General features: G+C 38.2%; 1 protein-coding gene across 1 annotated transcript in view; it reads right to left on the bottom strand.

Annotated features, from left to right (window-relative positions):
• KHDRBS3 (KH RNA binding domain containing, signal transduction associated 3) overlaps window positions 1-25390 on the bottom strand; it is a 91772-nt gene that overhangs the window by 58256 nt on the left and 8126 nt on the right. The window contains exon 2 of the mRNA XM_075705973.1: window positions 7304-7422. Within this exon, the coding sequence (XP_075562088.1) occupies window positions 7304-7422 (119 nt within the window). The remainder of the gene's footprint in view (window positions 1-7303; window positions 7423-25390) is intronic.

The following is a 25390-nucleotide window of genomic DNA, read 5'->3' as shown; positions in this document are numbered from 1 at the left end:
ACATTAGTTTGAGCAAAAGGATGCGAGATTTACAGTGTGCTGTTCTTTCCTAAAGCCTCTGATCACTGAAAGCACATCCTTCTATATCTACACCTCTGGTTTACTTTGTGGTTAAAGATACACCATGAATTGCAACAGCCCTTTCTCAAATTCCTCAGATATGGGATTCTATCCCTTGGCCATGGTAACCAATATTTGTGGGCTAGTGGACAACTATGCTGAAAGCCAGTATTTGTTTCCCTTTCACAGACTATCTTAAACTGCTGTGTAACTACAAAATCTCCAATATAAAATACATTTTTAGTAGAAAAAATGTTACAGAACTAGAAAAGTGTATCAATAATCAGATTTTTGCTTAAAAATTGTTTCCTTTCTAGATATTCATAAATCCTTATTTTAAGAAGCATTTTTTGAGATATAGCACAATGGAGATTATGACATCTCCACTTAACACCCATTTCTTCAGGATCCCCAAATCAAAATATGACTAACAGGTATCTAGAGATTTATTTCCTTACCAGATCACTGCTTGAAACTATTCCCTGAAAACGGTTCTGGAAAAAACAAAGCTACAAAGAGTATGCAAGTGAGACATTCTATTCATAAGCATTTGATCTACTACATGAATTTCAGCAAAAAGGGAATTAATGCCAATGCTACACAGTTTTTAAATGTATATATTACAGAATGGGGGATATAATAGAAAAAGTAATCCTTGTTTATCCCCACCAAGACAAGTCTGCTGAGAATGGTTCATCCAGCTTAAAATACTTAGTGAAAATATAAATGCTCAACCAAATGCTTTCCTGTAAAGCTCTAAGCCATTGTCATTAAACCCGTAGAAAGCTTTCTTGGCATATTAGTTTTCTGCAGTGATTCCTCTGTGATAGGGTCACTAGAAAAAATAAAAATAGTTAAATGAAGATTCAGAGCACTCTCCCTACAATGACCTGAAACCAGGAAATCTTCAAGGTTTTTCTTACTCATTTCAAGAAAATAAGGTTTCAAGGGAAAGGTAAATACTTCAGGCATCTACATTGTACTACAAACTACTCTCTCCTCCACACAACACTAATAGGTCTTTAAACATTTATTCACAACACAAAGCTTGGCCAATTACTATAAAGTTGCTCAAAAGTTATCCCTAGTATTACATTTGATGCTTGTTCCTCCATGTCACTTATAGTTACACAACCACATTTTCTCATTCCTACTCTAAGAAATCCTTAGAACTAAGGTATTATGAAAATTTGTTTTCTAGTCATGTGACTAATATTTTAATCTCCCCATGACCTACATAACTGCAAATATATTGTATATGACAATGACATTTTAAAACAGATATTTTCACTTTAAATGTTGAGCTAAAAGGCTTAATAGATACTAGTTCTGTCAGCCAATGACTTTTGAGAATATATATTTAAAGTATCACTTCAGGGAACATAACACAGACCATTTCTTACCAACTTCTGAGATTTACCCAGTATTTAAGTGTAGATCTGTGAGCAATTTTTAAAATGGTAGCCTGTCACAAAACGGAAATAATTGTTCCCATAGTTTTGATCCATCTCATGGAAAGCCATCATCATTCCATTTATCATCCATGGAAGCTATTTTTCCTCCAAATTCAGAACATTTGAGTTCACTAAACTGTCAAAGCAAAATCAGATTTCTGAGACTAAACTACTTCATGATGCATATTCATTGAATGCGTGGGAGGGGGATAACTCCCTCCTGCCTCATTTGTACATATCTAAGCTATGAAAAACACCTTTCAGACATGCTGGCATTTCATAGCAGTGTTCGGATAGATCCAGAGAGTGCCTCCACCAAGACAACCACATCATGACCTTCCATAGCCAGCTCAGTTTTTCTGCCTTTGTCTTTAAGTCTGTGCAAGTTTGAAGATTATTTTCAAGCACGAAATGCAACAGAAGTACAGGTATAAGGGTCACATTTTCACACTTGACCTGGAGTCAGTTGAGGTATTCAGCGGATCAAATAGCAAGGTGTATTAGATCACCCTGAACTCCATTGCCTTAGCTGACAAGATTTCATTCCACTAACTGCAGTTTAGACATCCAGCATCCACATGGACTCCTACATATAGGTAACTTGATTTAGAACAGAATCCTACCTCAAGAAGTTGGCCCTTTTCCTACTATGCTGCCTAAAAGCCCTAATCGCTCTAATCCTTGCTTGTAGCACATTCCAGTTACAATAAGATTTTAGACAGCATTACCAACACATATTCAAGCCTCACCCAAATACCTCAGATTACAGATTCCTGAGAAGTCCGAATTGCAAGTTAGAGCTGGACCAACCTGAAAAATTCATAACAAGATTGTATACAATCTGATTTTGAAAAGACTTGACCGGACCTGCAATCTATAGAAGAGTTTCCACAAGGTTTTGTCTTAACAAGACTATCTGTCACTATATCAAGACATATTAATTCAGGTGTTTAATGTGTACAGGAGTCTAAAGAACACAAATGAAAATAATTCAAATGCACAACCAGCTGTCCTGGTTTCATCTGGGATAGAGTTAGTTTTCTTCCTAGTAGCTGGTATAGTGCTGAATTTTGGATTTAGCATGAGAATGTGGTAACACACTGATGTTTTAGTTGTTGCTAAGCAGCACCTACACTAAGTCAAGGACTTTTCAGCTTCCCATACTCTGCCAGCAAGAAGGTGCACAAGAAGCTGGGAGGGAGCACAGCCAAGACAGCTGATGCAAACTGGCCAAAGAAATATTCCATACTATATGATGTCATGCTCAGTACATAAACTGGGGGGAGTTGGCTGGGAGGCAGCGACCACTGCTCAGGGACTGGCTGGGTGTCAGTTGGCAGGTGGTGAGCTGTTGCATCACTTGTTTTTCTTGGGTTTTGTTCCTCTCATTGTTTTCCTTTTCATTACAGTTTACTATTATCATTCTTATTTTAATTATTAAACCATTCTTATCTCAACCCACAAGTTTTCTTACTTATGCTCTTCCAATTCTCTCCCCCATCCCACCAAGGAGCAGGGAGGGTGAGCGAGCAGCTGTGTGGTGTTTGGTTGCCAACTGGGGTTAAACCACATCAGCCTCAAGCAGAAACTGAACATAATACCTGGGACTATCTTGACAAATTATTTCATAAAGCAGAGAAAATTCATGCTGTCTTGGTTATTCTATCACCTTCTATCAAGGTCCAGACATAAAACATTTAGGCCAACTCGCTCTAGTATGAGATGAGGCCTGTTAACATCGCCAAGGTTTGAGCAAGACAAAAGGTCCCAGGTAGAATATGTAAATATATAGCACCACAGAAGCAACTAAGAGCTGTTAGGTAGGAGGCAAGTTAAGCATATCAGACAGTCAACTGTTTGCACACTAAGCAGAAGACCAGAAACTTGTGAGTTTTTTTCAGGGAGAGCAAAGATGCCCAAAAAAGTGAAATACCTACTTTTGAATCTGAGGTCTACCAGATTCTTTTCCAATAGAAACCCAGCTGCTCTGAAATTCAGTTAAACAGCTTTGTGCTGCAGTTAACCTGTCACCTTCCAGGTCTGTCAGAGGTAATGAGGCTGAATTTGCACAGGACCCAGCTATGAGCCCATGAAAATACATCTGACAAGACAGGTAATGTGAGCAGGCATTACAATGCCAGGTTGATCAGATCAGAGGTAGGACTGCCTGACCTGTGTTGAGGCCATTATGATTTATTCAAGGAGTCAGAGAAGTTTTAAAGAGGGAACAGGCAATGAAATACTTAAAAGGAAGCTTAGTTAACCCTGTGTCAGGTCTAGTTAGCTGTCTGAACAGGGGTAGTGCACTGGTGTGCTGTTTTGGTCCAGACGCCTCATTTATCGCAAAAAAAATATGATTGATATTTCATTAATCCTACTGATATATCCAAACAGCAGAGGCATCTTTGCCTCTGTCATCACTGACAAATACAAAGGAATAGTTTCTGCTAGCAAAAGCACTTATATTTGTAGTTAGTTTCATTTTCAGATGTTAAACCCTGTTAAGGATTTAATAACTAACTTCCTTTTTTGATCCTGTTTAAAAGCACAATCATCTATTTGGCAAAGCACTAGTTTATTCATACAGTTGAAACAAGCTTAGTTTTTCCTCACCACTTTCTGGATACCCAAGTTTGCCAAACTTACCACAATGCTAGTTTGATAAATTTATCAATTACTGTACCGGCTTGGTCAGCTTCAAACAGCAGATTCTCAATTCACTAACACCAAAAAGACTACACCTCCTGAAATACTGGAGGTATCTTTTCATTCAGGATCTTGCACAATAGCTAACAGCATTAGTATAGACTGCAAGCATATGGAAGCAGATGCCAGCTTGCTAGGAGAACTGCTCTAAATTCATATTCACATGCAGAAGAGCTTTTTGCACAGATTTCGTCCATATTTAAGTCTTAAGTTTCATGCTTCTGAAGCATTTGTCACCAATCCTGATCAGGAAGGAGAAAATTGCTCATAAATCAAAATCAAATCTTTTAACCATTTTTCTGAGGTATTATCACTTGGCACCTTCTACAAATAACACTTTCACTAATACTGACACCTCTTGTAGGCAAAAGTAGTCTAGAAAACTGCACACATGCACAGAGAAGAACAGCATAGAGACAAAGCATTTATATAAAGTATCATTTCAGGGTTTAAGCACCACGTAATACCTTCTGCTTAAGTTCTGCAGAATCTGAATATACAATTCATGCAGTCTAAACAACTCAGTGAAACCAAGATGACTGGAATAATTTCACATCTACCCCAGAAAACTTGATAAAGCATCCCTAATTTCTGAGCCACCCTCTGAACACACTTAAGAGGAAGAGGGTTAGTCTTTTGCATCCTAATGTTTGCTCTAAAAGACTTCGTTCCCCTGTGTATAGGCATTCAAAACTCATGTCACTGCAGACTACAGTATGCCAGCATAAGGCTCTCAGTTTGGCATCTTGAAGCCATGTCACTTCATACAATGTGTTTAGATTTGTTAGATCTCAGAAATAAAACCGTAAGCCTGGTCCTAGTAAACAAGTGATACTAAACTGCAGTGACTGCTTGCAGTTCAGGGTGGGTGTATTTTAGAGAAGTTCAGGAGTACCTCTTCCTAAGTCTAAATTCATACTTACCTCCCAGACTACTCTTCCACAGTGACAAATTTTAATTCCTTTTGACTATATGGAATCTTTAATGAGTAAGCTTTAAAATAAATACCCATAAGCCTGGAGCACAGGCCTTATGAGGAGCGGCTGAGGGAACTGGGGTTGTTCAGCCTGGAGAAGAGGAGGCTGAGGGGTGACCTTATCACTCTCTACAACTACCTGAAAGGAGGTTGTAGTGAGGTGGGTGTTGGGCTCTTCTCCCATGTAGTTAGCAATAGGACAAGAGGAAATGGCCTCAAGCTGCGCCAGGGGAGGCTTAGTTTGGATATTAGGAAAAATTTCTTCACAGAAAGGGTGGTCAAGCATTGGAACAGGCTGCCCAGAGTGGTGGTGGAGTCACCATCCCTGGAAGCATTCAAAAAACAGGTAGACATGGCACTTAGTCTAGTCTACCCTTAATTGGTTTAGTGTGGACTTGGTAATGTTAGGTTAATGGTTCGACTGGATGATCTTAAAGGTCTTTTCCAACCTAAACGATTCTATGATTCTCTGAGATTCTATGATCTATACGTAATAAAATGGAAATTTCTGAGAAAAATGGAGGCCCCCCCCCATATTGGGGTAAAAATATTCTTAAATAGAGAATACCTAGGAATTTTTTTTTCTCTGGCAGAAGGGAGGTTTGTGTGAGCAGATACACCAGTATTCTGCTTTCTGTGGGGGAAGTCCTAGTGGAGACATAGGAACTCAAATGGCATAGCTATTCTGCACAGCAGTTGTACTCTGTACACCCTGGATCCTGGTGGTCTAAACAGACACATACAGGATTACACCAAAGCTCTGTCTGGATATAAATTCAGGTTTCTTTCCACAGCACATACCAGGCTTTATCCCAGTTCAGACAGTCAAAGACTGTCTCCATGGACCATAACTACAGAGCACACAGCAGAGCGTACCTGCCCATTCAAAAGATGGCAAGGGCTTTCCTACTAGCTATCCTAAGGAAGAATTTCAGTGTTTAGTCCTCTGAAGAAAGTTGTCACTACATAAAGAAGCAGAAGCATCTTTCAAAATGCACTGTTTCCCTTTTTAATACCCATTTTACCTTTCCTTCCCTTGAGCTCAAGTGTCTACATCTCAACATCTATGAGAATAACATCCTGATAACACGGACCATGTAGGCTTCCTCTATCTTTTACGTTCCCATCTTTGTTTCTGTATGTTTGTATATAGCTCTTCCCAGTCAAAGATGACTTAAGTCAGGGTTCCAAAGAGGTGCCCACATATAAGTGATATGCAAACTTGAATTCACTGAAGCAGTACTTCATGAAACTTTGAAGAGCAGTAAAGCAATCCCTACAAGTTACCCAGCACAGTCTGTGAGGAAAACAATGATAATGTGCAAAAAAATCTAGAAAAAGTCTTCCTAAAGAAATGGAGGGAGGAATGAAGGAATTTCTTTCCTCTATGAGCAGAAACAGAAGTCATCTTAATTTCTAGTAGGAAGAAAAAGCCATTTCAACCAAGTGAAAAAAAATGTTAATCTGTTTTTCATAACATTAACCTTAAAATTTAAAGAGGGACCAAAACAATGAAGTTCCACAGCCTATTGAATGTTAAACAAACACTTGCAGGTAGCAATATTTTAGTGCAGGATAATACTTGGCAGTAGAGAAGTGTTAAGAATTCATGGTGGTCAAAGATATTAATAAAACAGTCTCCATCCCTCCAGAATAGACTGTATAATTTAGTAGTGCAGATTTAACTAATTCAAGAGTAACAATGGCTGAAACTTAAGAGGATAAGAAAGTTTACTCAGTGAGTTCCTTTAATGGTGCATTTTAAGCTCCACTTCTACCTACTATAAGAAAGTTTCAAAGCTTGGCATCAGAATCAACTTAAATATACTTCATTCCTTTTGCTATTCTGAAGAGGATCCTGCTATCCTGAAAATACAATTCATTTATCATTTGTTCTCAACATACTTTTTTTGTGTGACCAGCACCACTTTCTGCACATTTATTCCAACAAGAACCGTTCCTGCCTTAGAACTTTTATAGAACAGACTGCAGAACAGCAGAGATTGTTAAGACTGTTTTAAATGTAACAGTTAAAAAACTAGTTAATATATTAACGGAATACTTTTTATAAGCACTTAGATTTATCAAGTATGAAAATTGGGCTTACCTTAGGAAATTGTTTTACTGGAATCAAGACTTTTTGTCCCAACTTCATATTTTTATTGATGACTACATCAATATACTTTTCTTCTTCCTTTCCTTCCCCTTTTTGGAATTTTTCAATTTCTGTTAAAGGAAAAAAGTTAGTTATTTTCTCAGTTTAATAAAACAATCTAAAAGCTGAGAATCTTCAAAGGCAGTACAAATTAAAATCTTGAAAACTAATACTGCATGGTATAATACTTATGGCATAATGTGTAGTTAATACATTAGTTACATAGGTCAATGGGATAAACCATGTGTTGGTTTTTCAGGATTTTTTAATACTCATGTTCATATTGGCACCTTGAATTAGCACTGCAAGCATTTTAAATGCTAACTTTTAGCTTAGTACTTAGGATACATTGACTTTTTATATGGCTCAAGCAGGAAAAACTATTCTTGGATACCTTTATTCATTTTTAAAATCAAAAACTTGCAGCATGGTTTCATACTTGACTATTTTATCCCTGTATACTATAAACAAGTATAGAGTTTTAATGGTGGCTGTCTACAGTGCACTTATGAGCAAATGTCAAGTCAATCTTTTAAAACTTCAGGAATGTAATTGAGGCACACAAGTCACACCCAAAAATCTGAGATTAGTGGTATATCAATGACAGAATTAGGAATGAGATTTAGAAGTTCAAACCCAGGCTGCATGACTCTACGCATTCCACAGCTACATACAAGACCGATTCTTGATTATAATTCTTGATTATAATTCTCTCCAAGTATTGACTCTCCAGTGTGCTAATGAAAAATTGCAGATTTCATTTCATTGCTGGAGAAACATGAGCATAAAAGACTAAAAATGAAGCGCTGCCTGAAGTCTTTACTGGACTACAGTCCAGCATGCTGTGCAATTTCAGAAATGCAACACAAGGTCTTCTGTGGACATCTAGCATTTGTCCTCCCAAATCTTTAAACATCTTGTTTTACACAACAAAACAGACCCTTCTACTTAACCAGTAAAAGTCAGTGACATTTATCAAGACCTTGAAGTTCCTTTAGTGGGAATGTGATCTTACGCCAATAGAAGACAGTAACAAAACTTAAGTGAAAAGAAACCAATCAAAAATATAGAAGGGGAAAGCATCTTTTAGGTAGACTTTAAAAGGCAATTTAGTTTGAAAGTACTTCCAATGGAAAACAGGAGTAGTAAACCAACACATTTCTTACTACTGAAAAAAATCCATGCATCATCAGAAGTTTTGTTTAATGAATACCAGTCCATTCCCATCTACCACAATAGAGATGAAGATGCTAATGTCTTTCCCAGTATCTGAAACTCCAGTCTTCCATGCAAGTTTTCACCTCGCACAGAACGGCAAATAAATGCAACTGCATTTATTCAAGTTAATGTTCAGTGACTGAAGAACTAAGAGCCAAACTACCCTATGACTACTTGAAGGCTTCTTGAAAGAAAAGCCTTCCCCAGCTATATTGTCAAATCTTCTTGCTAAGTCCCGAGAAAGTTTGATTCATATAGACTCTAGCAATGTAAACATTCTGGAGGAGCCCTATCAAAGCAACCTTCCTCTGAAGCATCCTTTATGTTGCAGCATGCTCAAAAAAACCCAAACCCCTCAGCCTAACAGGCTGACAGCTACTGAGGAACCTACTTTAACAACTGAATCCAGGTAAAAATAGAATTCAGATGTTCTCTGTAGAAACCACTTTATGGACTACAGAATTATGGGCAATCAAATAGAGGTAAAGCTACATTTAAATTCATTTCCAGATAAAATTAAGACTGAAATTTTATAGGGCATGATGTTCCCACTCAGAAAGCAGGTGACATTTTTCAGAAGTCAAAGTTTCTGGATATGACATTCAGACATAAGTGTAGTACTATCACAGCGCTCAAATACAAATAAACTACTTATAACACCCCTGCTTCCTGCTATAACAAGGACAGTTATGATAAAGCTCTTTGATTTATCTTGGAAAACAAGACAAGATACTTAGAGGTTTGTACATTTTACAAGGGGAACACAGAAACATGACACTGATTTTTAATGCTATGTTTGGTATACACTATTAACAGTGTAAATGCTCAAAGCTCTAAAGTGATCAGAAGAATGCTGCTCTTTAGCAACATTTTACACCAAGAAACACCAAATATTAAAACTGTAATAAAAATACATCCACTTTGTTATGACTAAAGCAAATGCAGTTACAACAAAATTTAGTATAACTTCATTAAGTATCAACTTTAAATGTTAGGACTAGAATTTGTTCAGAAAATCAGAAAAGCACAATTCAACTCCATTCAAGATTAAAAATTAAATTAATGCACTGTGCTGTACTATTTTGGAGCAGATCAGTGCACTGAAAGCTCCTGGTAGTTAGATTGATACAAGATATTTTAAAGTTTTCAGTATCTATAATTACTGTTACAGTGAAGGACTTTTTCCTTAGGTAATCTAAACTTACAAAATAAGAGTACCTGTACCATGAACTGGTAAAGCTAAAAATTTGTTTTCTCCTGTTGAGTCATATACTATTGTACACAACTGCACAGTATGGCATACACTGCAATCCCCCCTGCCCACCTGAAAATTTAATTTTGTAAAAATTGCATTTCCAGAAGTAAGGAATTTTAAATTAGAACCACAAGTTTATAAGTGAACAGTGGTTTAAGGACCTTCTTAGAAATTGCCAAGAAATATTACACCTAAAGGTGAGTTTTGTTTCAGGAGTATTCAGATATCTGAAACAGACTTGTCAGGTTTAGAAAGTATCTGAAGAGTTAAGAGCAGCATTCTAATAATATCTCAGCAACATTCCTCAGATGAGCCAGCTGCATGAATCCCTTAGAAGATCAATACACTGTTATTTGTACTTCCTAAATATTTTAGCTTACATAAGCTATTTGAATTCATTATTTGAAGGACCTGACCACAACAACTTGATTAATACTAGATACACTCATAATTCTATAGTATTTTGATTTACTTAATACAAAAATAAAAAGGTCATAGAAAGAACATTCTTACTCTAGCAGTCACTCAACTCAAAGTGGACAAAGTAAATATTAAAAGAAATCCATTCATCATTCTGAAGATCAGTTTTCCTACCCAAATAGCTACATACTTTTTATCGACCATTTTAAGAACAATCATTTATTTATCCTAACTTCCATTGTTTAATCAACTTCCCATTTGCTTGAAGAAGCTACTGAAACCCATAAGAAGCTGCCAATTAACTCTTGCAAAATGGATCACAATTTTCCCCATCTGTTTTAAAGTCAAATGACCTGGTTTTCTTCTAATAAACCAGCATAGTACTACAAAATAAGATAAAAGATTTTTTCTTATTACAGACCAAAGTTTATGCGTATTCACTGCTATCATAAGACTTCCATTTTGAATGAACAATGTCAAGGCCACCAAATTACTGAAAATTTATCTTACATTGAGACCACATTTTCTCTCAGGTTTTTCTGTTTTTTTTCTTGTCTTTTTTGCACTCAAATCTAAGATGAATATGAAATAAAGTTAAGCATTAGAATTTTACCCATCTCTGCACAGCTCTTTTGGTATCTATTACATACATCAAGCTTTAGATAATTAGGGAAAAATCATGCCAGATCACACAGGAAATCCAATCAGATTTTCAAGGTCAAATGGATAGGAAGATTTGCCTTTTCCTAATCCTTAGATTACATGCTGTGCTGCTTAGCTATATGAAGCTATGACATTTCCTAGATCACAAATAGTAAACATGATTAAAGCTTCCCATAATGATAGAGATTAAAATCCATGTTCTCAGACCAAGGATGCAGCTAATGCAACAGTCCAGGAATTTAACTGGGTGAAGTAATAACTGCATGGATTTTTTTCTTTACATTTAATCATAGCAGAGAGATCTAAGCAATGATTACTCTTCAGTTAATACACCAAATAATGTTGCTAGATACATCAGATAATGACAAAGTAGAATTGTTCCACGTTAATCTCTAGGTAAAATTAATCTTCTTGTGGCAGAACTACAAGCCAGGATTCTAGCTCCCTCTGCTAAGTCAATATAAATACTCAAATTCAATGTAGAACCAAGTGATGCACTGTATTTGTCTGTAGTAAAACAATATAATCAATGTAAGATCAAATGTCAAACTCAAAGTAAACAGAAATGTTTACTTAATTTGTCCTTAATACAATGTTTCCAGAACACAAGATCAGGAGAAACAGGAACCAGGTAAATTTGTCTGCACATCCTTAAGAAACATTCTACTATTTTTCCTTAGTTTCTTATCAGACACCCTATTAAATCCAAATCATTTCATACTAACTTTTTCTACTTCAGATGGAAGAAAGAGTGAAGAATCCAAGGCTCAAATTCTAGGACATCCAAATGATCATAGCTTCAAAAAACATACTGCACTGCAATTTTACTAGAAATAGTTTCCACATTAATTTTGAAAATGAAAATATTGTAACAACATTATCCTTTATAAATACTCCTAAATAATGCTTGACTGAAATACACTGAAGAGGTTTGGGAAATTACTAACAATATACAACAGCACTATGCTTTATTTGGACTATTCCATTATTCTTAGCTTGTAGCTAAGAGAAAGAAACATTAAAATTTAGACCAAGTCATCCAAACAAGTCCATTATACAACTACTGAAGCATGTCCCAATGACAATAGCTTTTCTCAGTAAATTCTCAAGACTTCATAGCTGACTTAGAGAAAACACACCATCTCCAGTTCAGAAAGCTCCCAAGTCAAACTGAAGGCTGTGGAAGCATCTTTATATACTTTCCCTGTCCTTTTACTTCTCGAAAAAGCTCTGCTATTGACCATTGCTGGCAGTACAACACTGAGCTAGATGGATATCTAGTCTGACAGTACAATTCCTTATGGTTTCAATCAAACCAAAATGATGGTACAACAAGAAAAGAGACTTTGGCTTATTAGTTTTGCATTTTACAAAGATCTCTTCCAAGGATCACACCCAAGCTTTGATAAGAGACAAGCTTCTGGAGGAGGGGGACTCCAAGTCAGTTGTAGCACAGTTTCAGAACAAACAGTTTTTCCTCAACGGAGAAAAACACATGGACAGTATCAGTTAATTTTCCCCAAACTTTCTACAATTCTTCCAGTTCAGAGTATCAGTAAGCACTTCTGAAGCCATCTTTGGGGTTAAAATATTACTTTTATACCATGTGTAGAATTCTCCATTCTATACTGTTTCTTATTTGAAAATTTTCATTGTGGCAAAATCCATATTTGTATCTCAGAAGGCACATTTTAAGCACACCTATTCTGAAAATACTGGCATTTAGAACTTTTGCAATGAAGCCAAGTCACAGAAAGTCTGTATGCTGGTTATTGATTTAATGCTCACAGTCCTTCCATGACTTGTTCTGCTAAATCCAAAGTGCAGTAATATAGGAGGATGAACCAACAATAGTTCTAATTTTGAAGACTATGACAGCTTAATGTCATTGTCATAATAAAATGGTCTCAACTGTGCCTCAGATTATGCATCTCTGCACTGGACTCCTTTATTTCCTCCCCCACTAATGGGGCAATTATCCAAAACAGTACATCTGCAACAAATATTTCTTTTCAGCTGAAAATAGCACTGCACAACAGGAACTTGAACTATCAACACACTAAGACTTCAATAAGTTTCAAAAGGCTTTCTGAAATGAACCCCACAGATTTCCTGAAGGCAGCCTCTAAGAGACCTACTACTCACTCTCCCCATCCTCTTCATCAGTATGAAGCTGGACAACCCTCCCAATTTTTGCCCTAAACAGAAGAGGTAAACTTAGCCTCCTGCTTTTGAGTATCTTAAAAGATGTCTAACATAGCCTAGTTAGCTTTAAAGCAGTTTCTCTGTGTACATATTCAGAAGAGACATAGAATTCCTCAGTTTGAATTGTTTGTAGCATCCCAATCCCCCAGGAAAAAAGTACAATTAAGACAGCAGCAACTAAACATTTTCTGATGTAAGGAAATGTCTGATGAACCAAATAGCCCTTTTTCCACCCACAAGATTTTTCCAAAGCAAATACTGATTAGTATATCTTCATGAAGAAACCAAATTAGAGAACTAAAGTGTTCAAGCAAATAAAATAGCCTCAGAATTTTTAAGATACAGGAGCTAAATATATGTGGAATGGCTATATCTAGATCCATCCTGAATGGGTCTAAGACTCAAATAAAAAAATGCAATAAATTTTTTAATTTTTAATGCAGCTCTTCTATTATTGCACCCATCCCCATTCCTCTATGGGAACTCCCATAGAGGAAAAAAACTCCATCTATCCTCCTCAGCCATCATTTTGATACTTTAAAAAAGCCTTTTTAAATCAGAAATTTAGCCCCTAATTCTGAACTGACATAAAAAGTAATACATTAAGACCACGAACTGTGCATAAAAAACATAGAAATTTGTTTCAACAAATGCACATTACAATAGTTGAATTCAGAATAACTGCCTTTTATATGCCACCTTAATTTTGTAGAAGCAACTGACAATGAATCTAATTTGAATTTACAATAAAATGAGTGGTTCATGCTAGAATGTCTACAACATTCAGCACGCTTAAATTAATAATATCCCAGTTGAAGGACTTAAACCAATCTTTATTTAAATTGCATTCACAGGCATTGTAAGTTCTATTTTACAGTCTAAGTACTACTGTCTGCACTGATCTGAAAATACATTTCAGTCACCAATATGACAAATATTTTGAATAGGCCTTTTTATTTAAGCAATTCAAAGCTAATTGAACACCTATTACCTTCACATCAAAAATGACTACACTAAAATCTGTTCAGACTGATTAATATTAGCAATAAAGTAGAAAGTACCACAGTAGAAACTGTCAAAAGTAACATCTAAGATATTAACAGATGTTCAGTCAGTCTTGCTCAGGAAGAAAACCAAGATGTAAACATAGGCTTCAGTCCCATATACCCACCCTACTCCACTGAAAATTACTATTTATCTCATTGTGAGGAGAGCTTCTGAACTTACAACAACCTACTAAAATTCTCTATATGGTTTACCTACTGTTGACAGTTTTCTTTAACACGAATGTTTGTACATTAGCACAGTCAGGAATCTAACAACTGCAAAAATGTCAACTCATTTGCTCCATAACTTAAAACCAAAAAAATTCCAAAGACAACTTATACATGTATCTGTGGAAGAACAGTACCCAAAGTCCTACAGTCAAGTATTCCAAACTTGGATGCTGCATCCCATCAGGATGAAAACATTTGACTTCCCTGTTCCTCCCTGCTTCAGGAACACCTAACCTTTCCTGCCTAAATAGTGGAAAAAGCACTGGCTTTTGTTCTGCTTTGAGCAGGAGACTGGACCTTCAGAGGTTTCTTAAAGCCTCAGGCATCCTATGATTCTTCCTACAAGGAGAAGGGGTACAAAAAGGGACCCATACTGTCTTGTATCCACCTACTTGTATCTACTGAGTAATAGCCTACAGATAACAGTATTCTCTTTCCACAAACACTTTTTTGTGCTTCTGTATGACAGCACAGGTAGCCCCCAAGCCCAAGCTCTGGAAGCCCTCTAAACTATTTAGTATTAGTATGGTAGGAACAAAATGGAGAAGTTAGTATTAAGTAGTTCCCTCAAAGCAGCATGTGCAAACATGACAACTGGCAGCATAGATATAAATCTACTTTGGATGCAGATTTCAAACGTAAATCCATGACTTTATTTCAGAAGGGGGTCCAACATACAGACTATTTTGTACTACTTGGGGCATATGGCTTAGGCAAAATGAAGTTAATATGTTGTATCAAGAGCCCTTACAACAGCTGATCCATCTTTTTCATTTATATGTATGAACATGATCAGGTAGCCCTTACACAAGATTTAACTTGTCATCTTGGTGAGTCATCAAGAAGGGTCTATATCCTCTCTTCCTTATGTACATAGCACTATTCAGTAAACTTTCTGCGATTCCTTTAACAACTTTCACAAGAAGGAAAAGCGTAATTCAAATCTCATTGGAAAAATGGATACAACCCACAGCTCTTACTACGCATGTATCGCATTTTAAACTATTGCCAAGTTGAAACACTAGCCATAGCACATCCAGTTATTGAACCCTGAAGCAAACCTGAGCACAAATAAAGACCACATTTAAAGCTTTTTAGGGCACTGGCAAAGACAGTGCAGTCTAAAAATCTGCTGACAGATTCAAAAAGAACCCCACATTTAATACTGGAAGATACCCTACCAAGATGTGTTTTGGTAGTATAGGCATCTTCTATCCCCAGATTTTGTATAATTCATAGCTACAGAAGTGTACAACTGTTTACCTAGCATTACGCAAGATTTATGTAGCTATCAGCATGACAAAATAGTGTTATCTTCCCCTACTTCTCTAAAAATCATTTTTAACAACTCTAGAGCTTTGCCAGCACCCTCCATCCCAACTGACAGAATGCCAGAGTACAGCCTCACATTCTGGCAACAATTCAGTAAGGTGCTATATCCTATTGATAAATCCTAATAAAACACAATTCACACCTAGAAGTCACAATTCACTTGAAATAATTACTAAAGCAGATATTTCAGGAAACATCCACAAGCACTGAGGGAGCTGGCTGATGTCATTGACAGGCCACTCAGTTTCAGTTTTTGAAAGGTCATGGTCATCAGGGAACATTCTTGATGACTGAAGCAAAGCAAATATCAGTCTTGTCTTCAAGAGCAAGAAGGAGGATTGAGCAACAACAGGATGGTAAGACTCACCTTGATCCCTTGGAAGGTGATGCAGTGAACAGCCCTGGAAAATTATTTCCAAGCATATGAAGGACAAGGTGATTGTGAGTAGTCTGCATGGATTTATGACATGGAAGTCACACCATACCACACTAAGAGCCTTCATCAGTATGAGTACCTCCACAGATGAGACAAAAGCAGCTGATGTTGTCCATCTCATCTGTAGGAGCACTTTTGACACTGTCTCCCATACCATCCTCATGTAAACTGATGAGGTACAGGCTAGAGAAATGGGCAGCAAGGTAGACTGAAAACTGACTTACTTGCCTGGCTCCAAGTGTTGTGATTAGTGGTATCACAACCAGTCCAGCTGGGGCCAGACACTAGTGGTGTGCTCCAAGGGTCAATACTGTTTAACATCTTTGTTAGTGACCTGGATTATGGGACAGAGTGCAGCTTCAGCAAAGTTTACAGATAACAAAACTGGGAGAAGTGGTTCAAACACCAGAGGGTTGTGATGACACTCAGAAGTACCCTGACAAGCTGGAGAAACAGGCAGACAGGAATTTTCATTTAGTTCAAAGGGAAGTGGAAAGTCCTACACCAGAACAGGCTGGCAACCAAACAGCTAGAAAGTAACTTTGCAGAAAAGGACCTAGGAATCCTAACAAGCTAAACACTAGCCAGGAACGTATGCTTGCAAAGGCCCCCATCATCCTGGGCTCCACTAGAACAGTATTGCCAGCACTTTGAAGGTGGTGACCCCTCCTCTCTACTCAGCACTGGTGCAAGTTTTAGCAAGCTACTTGTTTGATTTCTACTGTTTTGCAGAAGAGTTTTGAAAGGATTTAAAGGAAAGATTTATTCCATCTTTGGTATTTTTAAAGAATACTAGTTCTAGTGAATTCTGTCCCCACCCCAAGATTTATTTGACATTAAATACTGTAGCCCAGAAAGCCATTTGTTACCTAAAAGCATGCTAAAAATGTGTGTTGCATCATAGGGTTACATGTGCTCAAACAGTCCAGAGAAGCAGATTTGGACAGATCCTGTGTACAGCAGTCCATTGTTTCCCTGCTCCACAGCCCCACCATTACTCTGCTCCACATGGCTAGAAGTATATGCATTCTTCTAAAGTTACACATCTCTTCCCACTGCTGCCCAGAACAACACGCTAAGATACATTTCTGTCCAACAAAAACCTATTGTTCATATTTCACAGCGTTAGGGAAAGGAACAGAGATGAGGCTATCAAATACCTGTAATGCACCTAAATTCATAGAATCATTTAGGTTGGAAAAGACCTTTAAGATCATCCAGTCCAACCATTAACCTAACACTACCAAGTCCACCACTAAACCAATTAAGGGTAGAGTAATAATTAATTTCATGTTTCCTGGCTTGGTGGCTGGATTATTTTTAATGAAAGTAAAAACTAGGAATCATTAAGATTGGAAAGGACCTCTAAGATCATCAGTCCAACCATCAACCCAACACCACCATGCCTACTAAACCATGTCACCATGGTTCTATGATTCTATGTCCCAAAGTGCCACATCAATTCCTACACTGAATTTGGTGAAACTCGGAGTTAGCACCATACACTATCAGGACATAGAAAACTCACACTCACTGTATCCAACATAATCATTACCAACAAGTGTAATCTCTTACTGCAGAAATTGCAAAAAAACATCCATAAGTTCTGTGACAGTGCACTGGTCAAGTGAATGCTACCACTACTTTGGTGCCTGTAAAAGATCAGCTATTGAAAATGGTATATGCTGGAGTAACCTTCATGTATAACTGTGTTGACAGCCTACTGTTCATAAGTTCCTCAGCTTGTTGATTCTAACACAAGTTTCCTGGTCCTTTGATGTAAATTGCTCTGAGGTTCCTGAGACTTCATGCCTGCGACTTATAGAATTATAGAATCATTTAGGTTGGAAAAGACCTTTAAGATCATCCAGTCCAACCATTAACCTACACTACCAAGTCCACACTAAACCAGTCAAGGGTAGACTACACTAAACCATGCCCCAAAGTGCCACATCTACCCGTTTTTTTGAACACTTCCAGGGATGGGGACTCCACCACCTCTCTGGGCAGCCTCTTCCAATGCTTGACTACCCTTTCCGTGAAGAAGTTTTTCCTAATTTCCAACGTAAACCTCCCCTGGCATAGCTTGAGCCCATTTCCTCTCATCCTATCACTAACTACTTGGGAGAAGAGACCAACACCCACCTCACTACACCCTCCTTTCAGGTAGTTGTAGAGAGCGATAAGGTCTCCCCTCAGCCTCCTCTTCTCCAGGCTAAACAACCCCAGTTCCCTCAGCCACTCCTCATAAGGCCTGTGCTCCAGACCCTTCACCAGCCTTGTTGCCCTTCTCTGGACCCGCTTCAGCACCTCAATGTCTTTCTTGTACTGAGGGGCCCAAAACTGGACACAGTATTCCAGGTGCGGCCTCACCAGTGCCGAGTACAGAGGGACAATCACCTCCCTGCTCCTGCTGGCCACACTATTCCTGACACAAGCCAGGATGCTGTTGGCCTTCTTGGCCACCCGGGCACACTGCTGGCTCATGTTCAGCTGGCTGCCAACCAACACCCCCAGGTCCTTTTCAGCCAGGCAACATTCCAGGCACTCTTCCCCAAGCCTGTAGCATTGCATGGGGTTGTTGTGACCAAAGTGCAGGACCCGGCACTTGGCCTTGTTAAACCTCATACAGTTGGCCTCGGCCCATCGGTCCAGCCTGTCCAGGTCCCTCTGCAGGGCCATCCTACCCTCCAGCAGATCAACACTCCCGCCCAACTTGGTGTCGTCTGCAAACTTACTGAGGGTGTACTCAATCCCCTCATCCAGATCATCGATAAAGATATTGAACAAGACTGGCCCCAAAACAGAGCCCTGGGGAACACCGCTCGTGACCGTCCGCCAACTGGACTTAACTCCATTCACCACCACTCTCTGGACTCAGCCACCCAACCAGTTTTTTACCCAGCAAAGACTATGCCCATCCAAGCCATGAGCTGCCAGCTTCCCAAGGGGAATATTGTGGGAGATGGTGTCAAAGGCTTTGCTAAAGTCCAGGTAAGTGACATCCACAGCCATTCCATCATCCACCAGGCAGGTCACCAGGTCATAAAAGGAGATCAGGTTGGTCAAGCAGGACCTGCCTTTCATGAACCCATGCTGGCTGGTCCTGATCCCCTGGTTGACCTGCACTTGCCTGTTGAGTTCACTCAATATGAACCGCTCCATAATCTTTCCTGGCACCGAGGTCAGGCTGACAGGCCTGTAGTTCCCCGGACTTTGTTTAATACAGCACAACTACTGATGTGTAAGTAACATGTGTGAAAGTTGAACTTGTACAGAAAGAACATGAAACCACACATGAATATGAAGGGACAACACATTGTGGATGGATTGTATTTTAATCCATAAAACAAAAATATAGCTCAAGAATTTGAAAAATGCTTTCAGAATACTTATGAAAAAGGTAACAACGCAAAGATCCTAGAACATTTGTCTATTCTGGTCCACAGATGTATGAAACAAATCTACGGAGGTTAGTTGGTGCATGTAGAAGAAAGGGGACTAATTCCCCACACACCACTCTGGATTACTTTAACACACCTCTAATCCTTCAGAAGGCCGTTACTGCCACTGCCAGCAGACAAAAGAGCCAAAACACTACTTTTGATACAATTATTGTAGGCAGTACTTTTATTAGTTGTCATCCATTACAGTCCTTGGCTGCAGTAACAGCTTGGCAGGAAAAACATACAAAGGCAGCTTGTACATCTACTGCCCCATGGGAAGGTGCAGCTTAAAAAAATTCACATGGAAATTTTTTGTATGAACTTCAACAGAAGTTGAATGTTGAAAACTCTTAGCATCCAAGTTAAAAATTAACTAGCAGAAGGATAACATTAATTACTATCCCTTCTACATGCTCATTAGAGGGCAAATCCAAATATCTTTTTTGTGTATTAAAATCCATATTACACAGAATTAAGCAGATTTCTACCGTATTCAATTGTTTCCAAATATTATTCTATTAAACTTATTCTCATAAAATCAGTTGAATCAGTTCATGGAATTTTAGACCAAGATCAGACTTCCCTAGAAGTGTGATAAGTCTTGAAAGTCCAGCCCATGGACTCATTCCAGCTGCAACTCACAAGGGAAGGAACTAACATCTCTGCCAACAGACCAGTTTTTTCCAGGAAAGTAGTGAGATTTAAGTCTGCAATAAGTCTATTCTCTGTAGGACCATGTGCTTATCCATGTAGTACCTACACTGATGAAAATCTTCCAAATTTTATGGCATCTGTCAGGTTTTTTTCTTAAAGTAGTATTTCTATCATTCACCTAATAGAACATTAATTTTTTTTAAATCTGGAAAATTGAGTAAACAGACCTTCATAATTTATACCTGCATAAATCTGAAATAACTACAAAGTTATGCCAATAAGCTTTTGCTGAAACATACGTTGTAAAGGAAGTTAAAATATACTAGTTTCAGTAGCATTTATGGTATGATTCTATTTGCCATAGGAAACAGCTCTGAATAATTTTTTATCTAAAGAAAGTGTCTTCATGTTTAGCTTAAGTAAAACTAAACAGTTCCTTCTGAATAAGTCATCTTTCAGGTCAGTAAATTTGTTTGTAAAAAAGCATCTTCAGTAAAAAGTATTTTTAAAAACCCAAGGTCAAGTTTCTTTCCAATAGACACAGTTATGTTATAGCTGTAAGAATACCTGCATGATGTTCTGTGCAACTACTCAGCAGTCAGGGTATTGCAAATTCAGTTGTCTTACAAACTTGTTTTGAAGACAGTTTAAAATCAAGTGCTTATGTGGAAGTGGAAAATATGATGCTTCAGTTTTACTGCAGTTTCAGAAGCCACATCATGTTGTGTAGTTATGTGATGAATTTCAGAAGCATTACTGTTTTAGTTGTAATCAAGATAATTTCAAAATCCCAGCTTTCACTGAACACTACAACTTTTTCCCAGTGAGGATTGTATGCATTATGAATTTTCTTGTTGTAGTAATTACTATATTTAATAGTTTAAATAGCAAATTTCAGTGTATTTCTATAGATTTTACATGGAATAATCAACTAATGGGAAGTGTCACACACACAAGGCAGCTCACATCATTAAGGGCAGCGGAACAATTCACAGCCAGGGAAGTACACCTACATTGAAGCTGAGACACCATAACCAAAGCTGAACCGGTCACAATGAGATATGAGTAGCATGAGGAAAATGCAGAAGCTGCTACTAACTAGACACCTGCCCTCATAATCCCATATACTCAAGCTTCTGCTCCATCACTTCCGTCTGCCAAGAAACAATAAGAAAAGCGCAAAAGCCAAGAACCTGAGGTGACATTATTCCTAGTTCAGTGGTGTTTAAATTGCTTCTATATAGGAAAGGACATTTTGATGCTCCGGTTTCCAAAAGTATAACATCAAGTTACCTTCTAGAAGTGACAGAGAACAAAGGGGATGAATCTAAAAAAAGGCAGCTGCCTAAGAAATTCAGGGTCTGGGTGCCCAAAGGATGAAGGACAGCTGAGACACCAATAACCACTTAATATGGTAATTGTTCTATCATTTCTTGCTACTAGAGAGGAGCAAAGCATAAGAGTGCATTTGGGAAGAACAGAAGACCAAAACAGTCATCATGGGTACTTATGGTCCCATGAGTAAGTCTTCCTAAAGAATGGTTCATGTGTATATTAAGTTTCAAATTTCACTTTCTCTTCTTGATTCATTGATTTCAGAGCAAGTGCAGGAATGGCTTACCTAGTTACAAACAGAATAACCACCTAAAATGCTGGAATGTGTTACTTAAGACCCCAAGAAATAAAGGTGCTTAACTGAACTGAAAAAGATCTGACTATCCACTACTAATAAATCTGGAAAGAGCATTTAACAAGGGAGAAGTTAAACTCTTCCCCAAGCCATCAGAAGAAATACAAGCACAAATACCTCTACCAAATTTGACATGACAGTTTAAAGACTCAATTGGTGTTTCACAGAGTAAGGAAATACTAGTAAATGCTATAATGAATCTTCCCTGAATAGAAATAGAAATACATCCCCAGGATTGCTCTTTTTTTAGTATCCCTTTCTGAAGCAACACACAACTAATTTAACAGGTTACTATTCCAATTTACTATAGCTGTATCTTAAAAATATGAACATAACACTAAATTATCAGAAAGAGCTGGGAATGAGGAAAAGCATTTTTTTCCATTATATTCATACAGCTTTTATTTTACCCTTGCATAGTTATTATCTATTGGCAGTACCTCTTGACAAGAAGCAAGGGATTAACTATGTAGCTGTCCAGGAGCATCTATTCTCTTTAATCTATTTTTCTGAAGGGGCCATCTGCTCCGATTTCTTCATTTCATGGCCTAGCTTGATATTGCATTCATTCTGTTAGTATTTCAATTAGTTACATGTAAAAATTTCTCCCATGTCAGGATAGCTGTCTTGAGGATGAAACACCGTAAGGTGAAGAGGGGTTATTACGAAAAGCTGATTGACTATAATTGACACAGCTCAAATAGCTAATTAGTCATCAATAAAATGAAGGAAAAATAATGCTCTAACATTTGTTTTATTACAACACAGCTTGACATCCATTACTGACAAGTATGCATAGCCATGTTTTAAGGTGCCAAATCTGAATAAAGGGACTATGGTTGTTTTCTGTATTCTCTGCACTCAGCTCTTATCAGATGACTCTGCAGAAAAGCTTCAAATTTCTGCTTTGATATCAGCACCAAAACCTTCCAAATGAGGTGCCCAAAAATACCTCGTACAAACGCTGACAAGACATACATACATACATAATTAGCACCATTTGCAGACTTATGAATAATAGTTACCCTAAAAATGTACTCACTACAAACTACAGGTTTGAGCTCTAGCCAGGTATTGCTCCAATACAACAATATCAAGTTAAGCAAAGGATTCTGAAAGGAGTGTACAGAATGAAACCTATAGTTTTATATCCTACTTCAAGTGGGAAAGAAAAGTACTTCCGATTCAGTTTTTTCTATCTATTTCACTGTTTTCCCCAGCAGAAAGACCAAGCAGGAAGCTATCCAGCAAGCTGAGTACTTTAGTTAGTGCCTACAGCAGCTAACTCCTCAGCATCATCTTCATGCAAGCCATCATAACAGGTAGCCTTCTAGCCTAGACAACCAGCCATTGAAAGCTTCAGTCATTCCTTTGAGCACATTGACAAAAATAAGGGATCAGTGCCTTGAGGATCTACAAGCTGCTCAGAAGCAGAAACTACAGTATGTTAAAAAAATGCTCCATGTACCACTGAAGTCTAAAGGAACTACAATCTACTGGTTAACAAAGCAAATCACATCCATTTTCTTCTATCGAGGGCATTAATTTAAAAAGGATAATTTGCCTACAGTTCTTCATAGAGCTGATCTCACAGCCAGCTACTTGCCACTTATGTGGTAATGAAACACACATCAGCATTTTTAATTAACCTTATACTGAACTATGAACTATCACTTAGTGTTCCAAACAAGGACTATTATTTCCAGGAGATTCGCAAGTTCTGTAAGTGCAGCTATGAACAAATGATTTATAAATAACATTGTGGTAGTTTCCCTGCACTGTCCATTTAATCAGCTGACAATAATGTGATATTCTAAGAGCTTAGAGTTTAAAAGTCTGGCAAAGTATTTTTTAAAACTTCATTCAACACTTGTCAAATTGGACTGACTGACAGTCTTACCAGTTAAAGCATACATCAAGAGAACAGCACAGGCCAAAGCTATTTCGGGTCCCATCCATATCTCAATTGTATTTGGAAACCCTGTGTCCAAAGATAAGGGAGTTCTATTACAGCCGCAACATTCAGTCTATATTTGAGCCTAAGCTTGTGATGGAGGCATGAGCAATAAAGACAAATACCTATGAAATGGCCAAGCAGAAAGATGCAACCAGTGCTAATTTCAAACAGGCCAGTTACCAATTAAAGCCTTTATACCTTGAGCATCAACTTGTTGAAAGCAATATTGACAAAATGATTCTCTAAGCACTGAAGCTTCAGTTAACCGAATGCTGGCTGTCGGGAGGGAGCGGTGTTTTAGGAAGCAGACATCAGGCATCTGGCTGCAGGAGTTACCATGCCAAGCCAAGACCGAGGGCGCCCAGCACACCTGCACAGCGCCCGGGGCCGGGCACCGGCTCCCCGCTGCTGACCCGGAGCCCACGCTGCAGCGCCGGCACACAGCCGGCCCCCGATAACGCGGGCTGCCGTGGGTCCCAAATAATTCCAGAAAACAGCCTGCAAAGCCCTTCAGGAAAAGCTTCAGGCACGATTAAGAACAGCAGGATGATTTCTCTAATACTTAGTGACTACTGCTAATATAGTGGAGTTTCCCAACACAGAGAGCATCTGAACACCTTCCTGGATAAGTTGTACCTTCACAATTTCAGCATCACTATATTCAAGATGCTCTACAGTCATGGCACAGGAAAACCCACTGCAGAACACTTCTCTTCCCAAAGTGTGCTCATACCAATACTTCATAATTGCCCAAGATCCCCAAATTCACAGAAAAAAAATAAGGCTGGAAGAAATCTTAAAAGGTCATGAATTCCCTCGCAAGCATTTTCATGGCTACACTTATGTCATCCCCGACATTTGTTTCACATTATATTAACAGGCTTCTGTGAAGACTTCAAGTGTCTGCAGGAAAAAAAAATGTCTGAAGAACAGATAGAGTAAGCTTTAAAGGCATGATAAATCTCCTGTTGTATGCTTGCATGCAGCAGGCCAATAAAATCCTAATCATTTTTCCAGACCATGGATGCATGGTGTCATGAAAAAAAGGTCAAGGGTGTAAGTGAAAAGAATCTTTAAGACCAATTTGTGTTACACAACACAAAGCGGACCACAGCAGTCCTTTCCAGTCTTAAGATCTACGACTAAGGAGCACATTTCACCTTACAGACTCTGTCTACTCAGCCTAAGATACCAGGATCTCTGGAAAAACAAGAGTTAAAGGTATCACTGCAACCTACCTGCTGTGAAGCAGAAAGTGAAGCAGATCAGCTCCTCCACACACAGACAGGATTTACATGGAGTAACTCAGTCAAAGCATTAGTAAAAAGCTGTTTCACTTTGAGAAACTCTTCCACCTGCTATAAAAGTTTTGGGGAACCCCTGTAAGGAAGGCAAAAACTCAGCTGTGACACACCCTTCTTCCTTGAAATTAGGGCTTCTTGGTGCTAAAAAAAGGCAAGCTGGAAGTGGTCATGAAACAGCCAGA

Source organism: Pelecanus crispus, chromosome 2 (genome assembly GCF_030463565.1).
Source record: "Pelecanus crispus isolate bPelCri1 chromosome 2, bPelCri1.pri, whole genome shotgun sequence".
Taxonomy (NCBI): Eukaryota; Metazoa; Chordata; class Aves; order Pelecaniformes; family Pelecanidae; genus Pelecanus; species Pelecanus crispus.
Note: the sequence above shows the minus strand (reverse complement) of the source record. Positions and strands in the feature narration are given on the sequence as shown.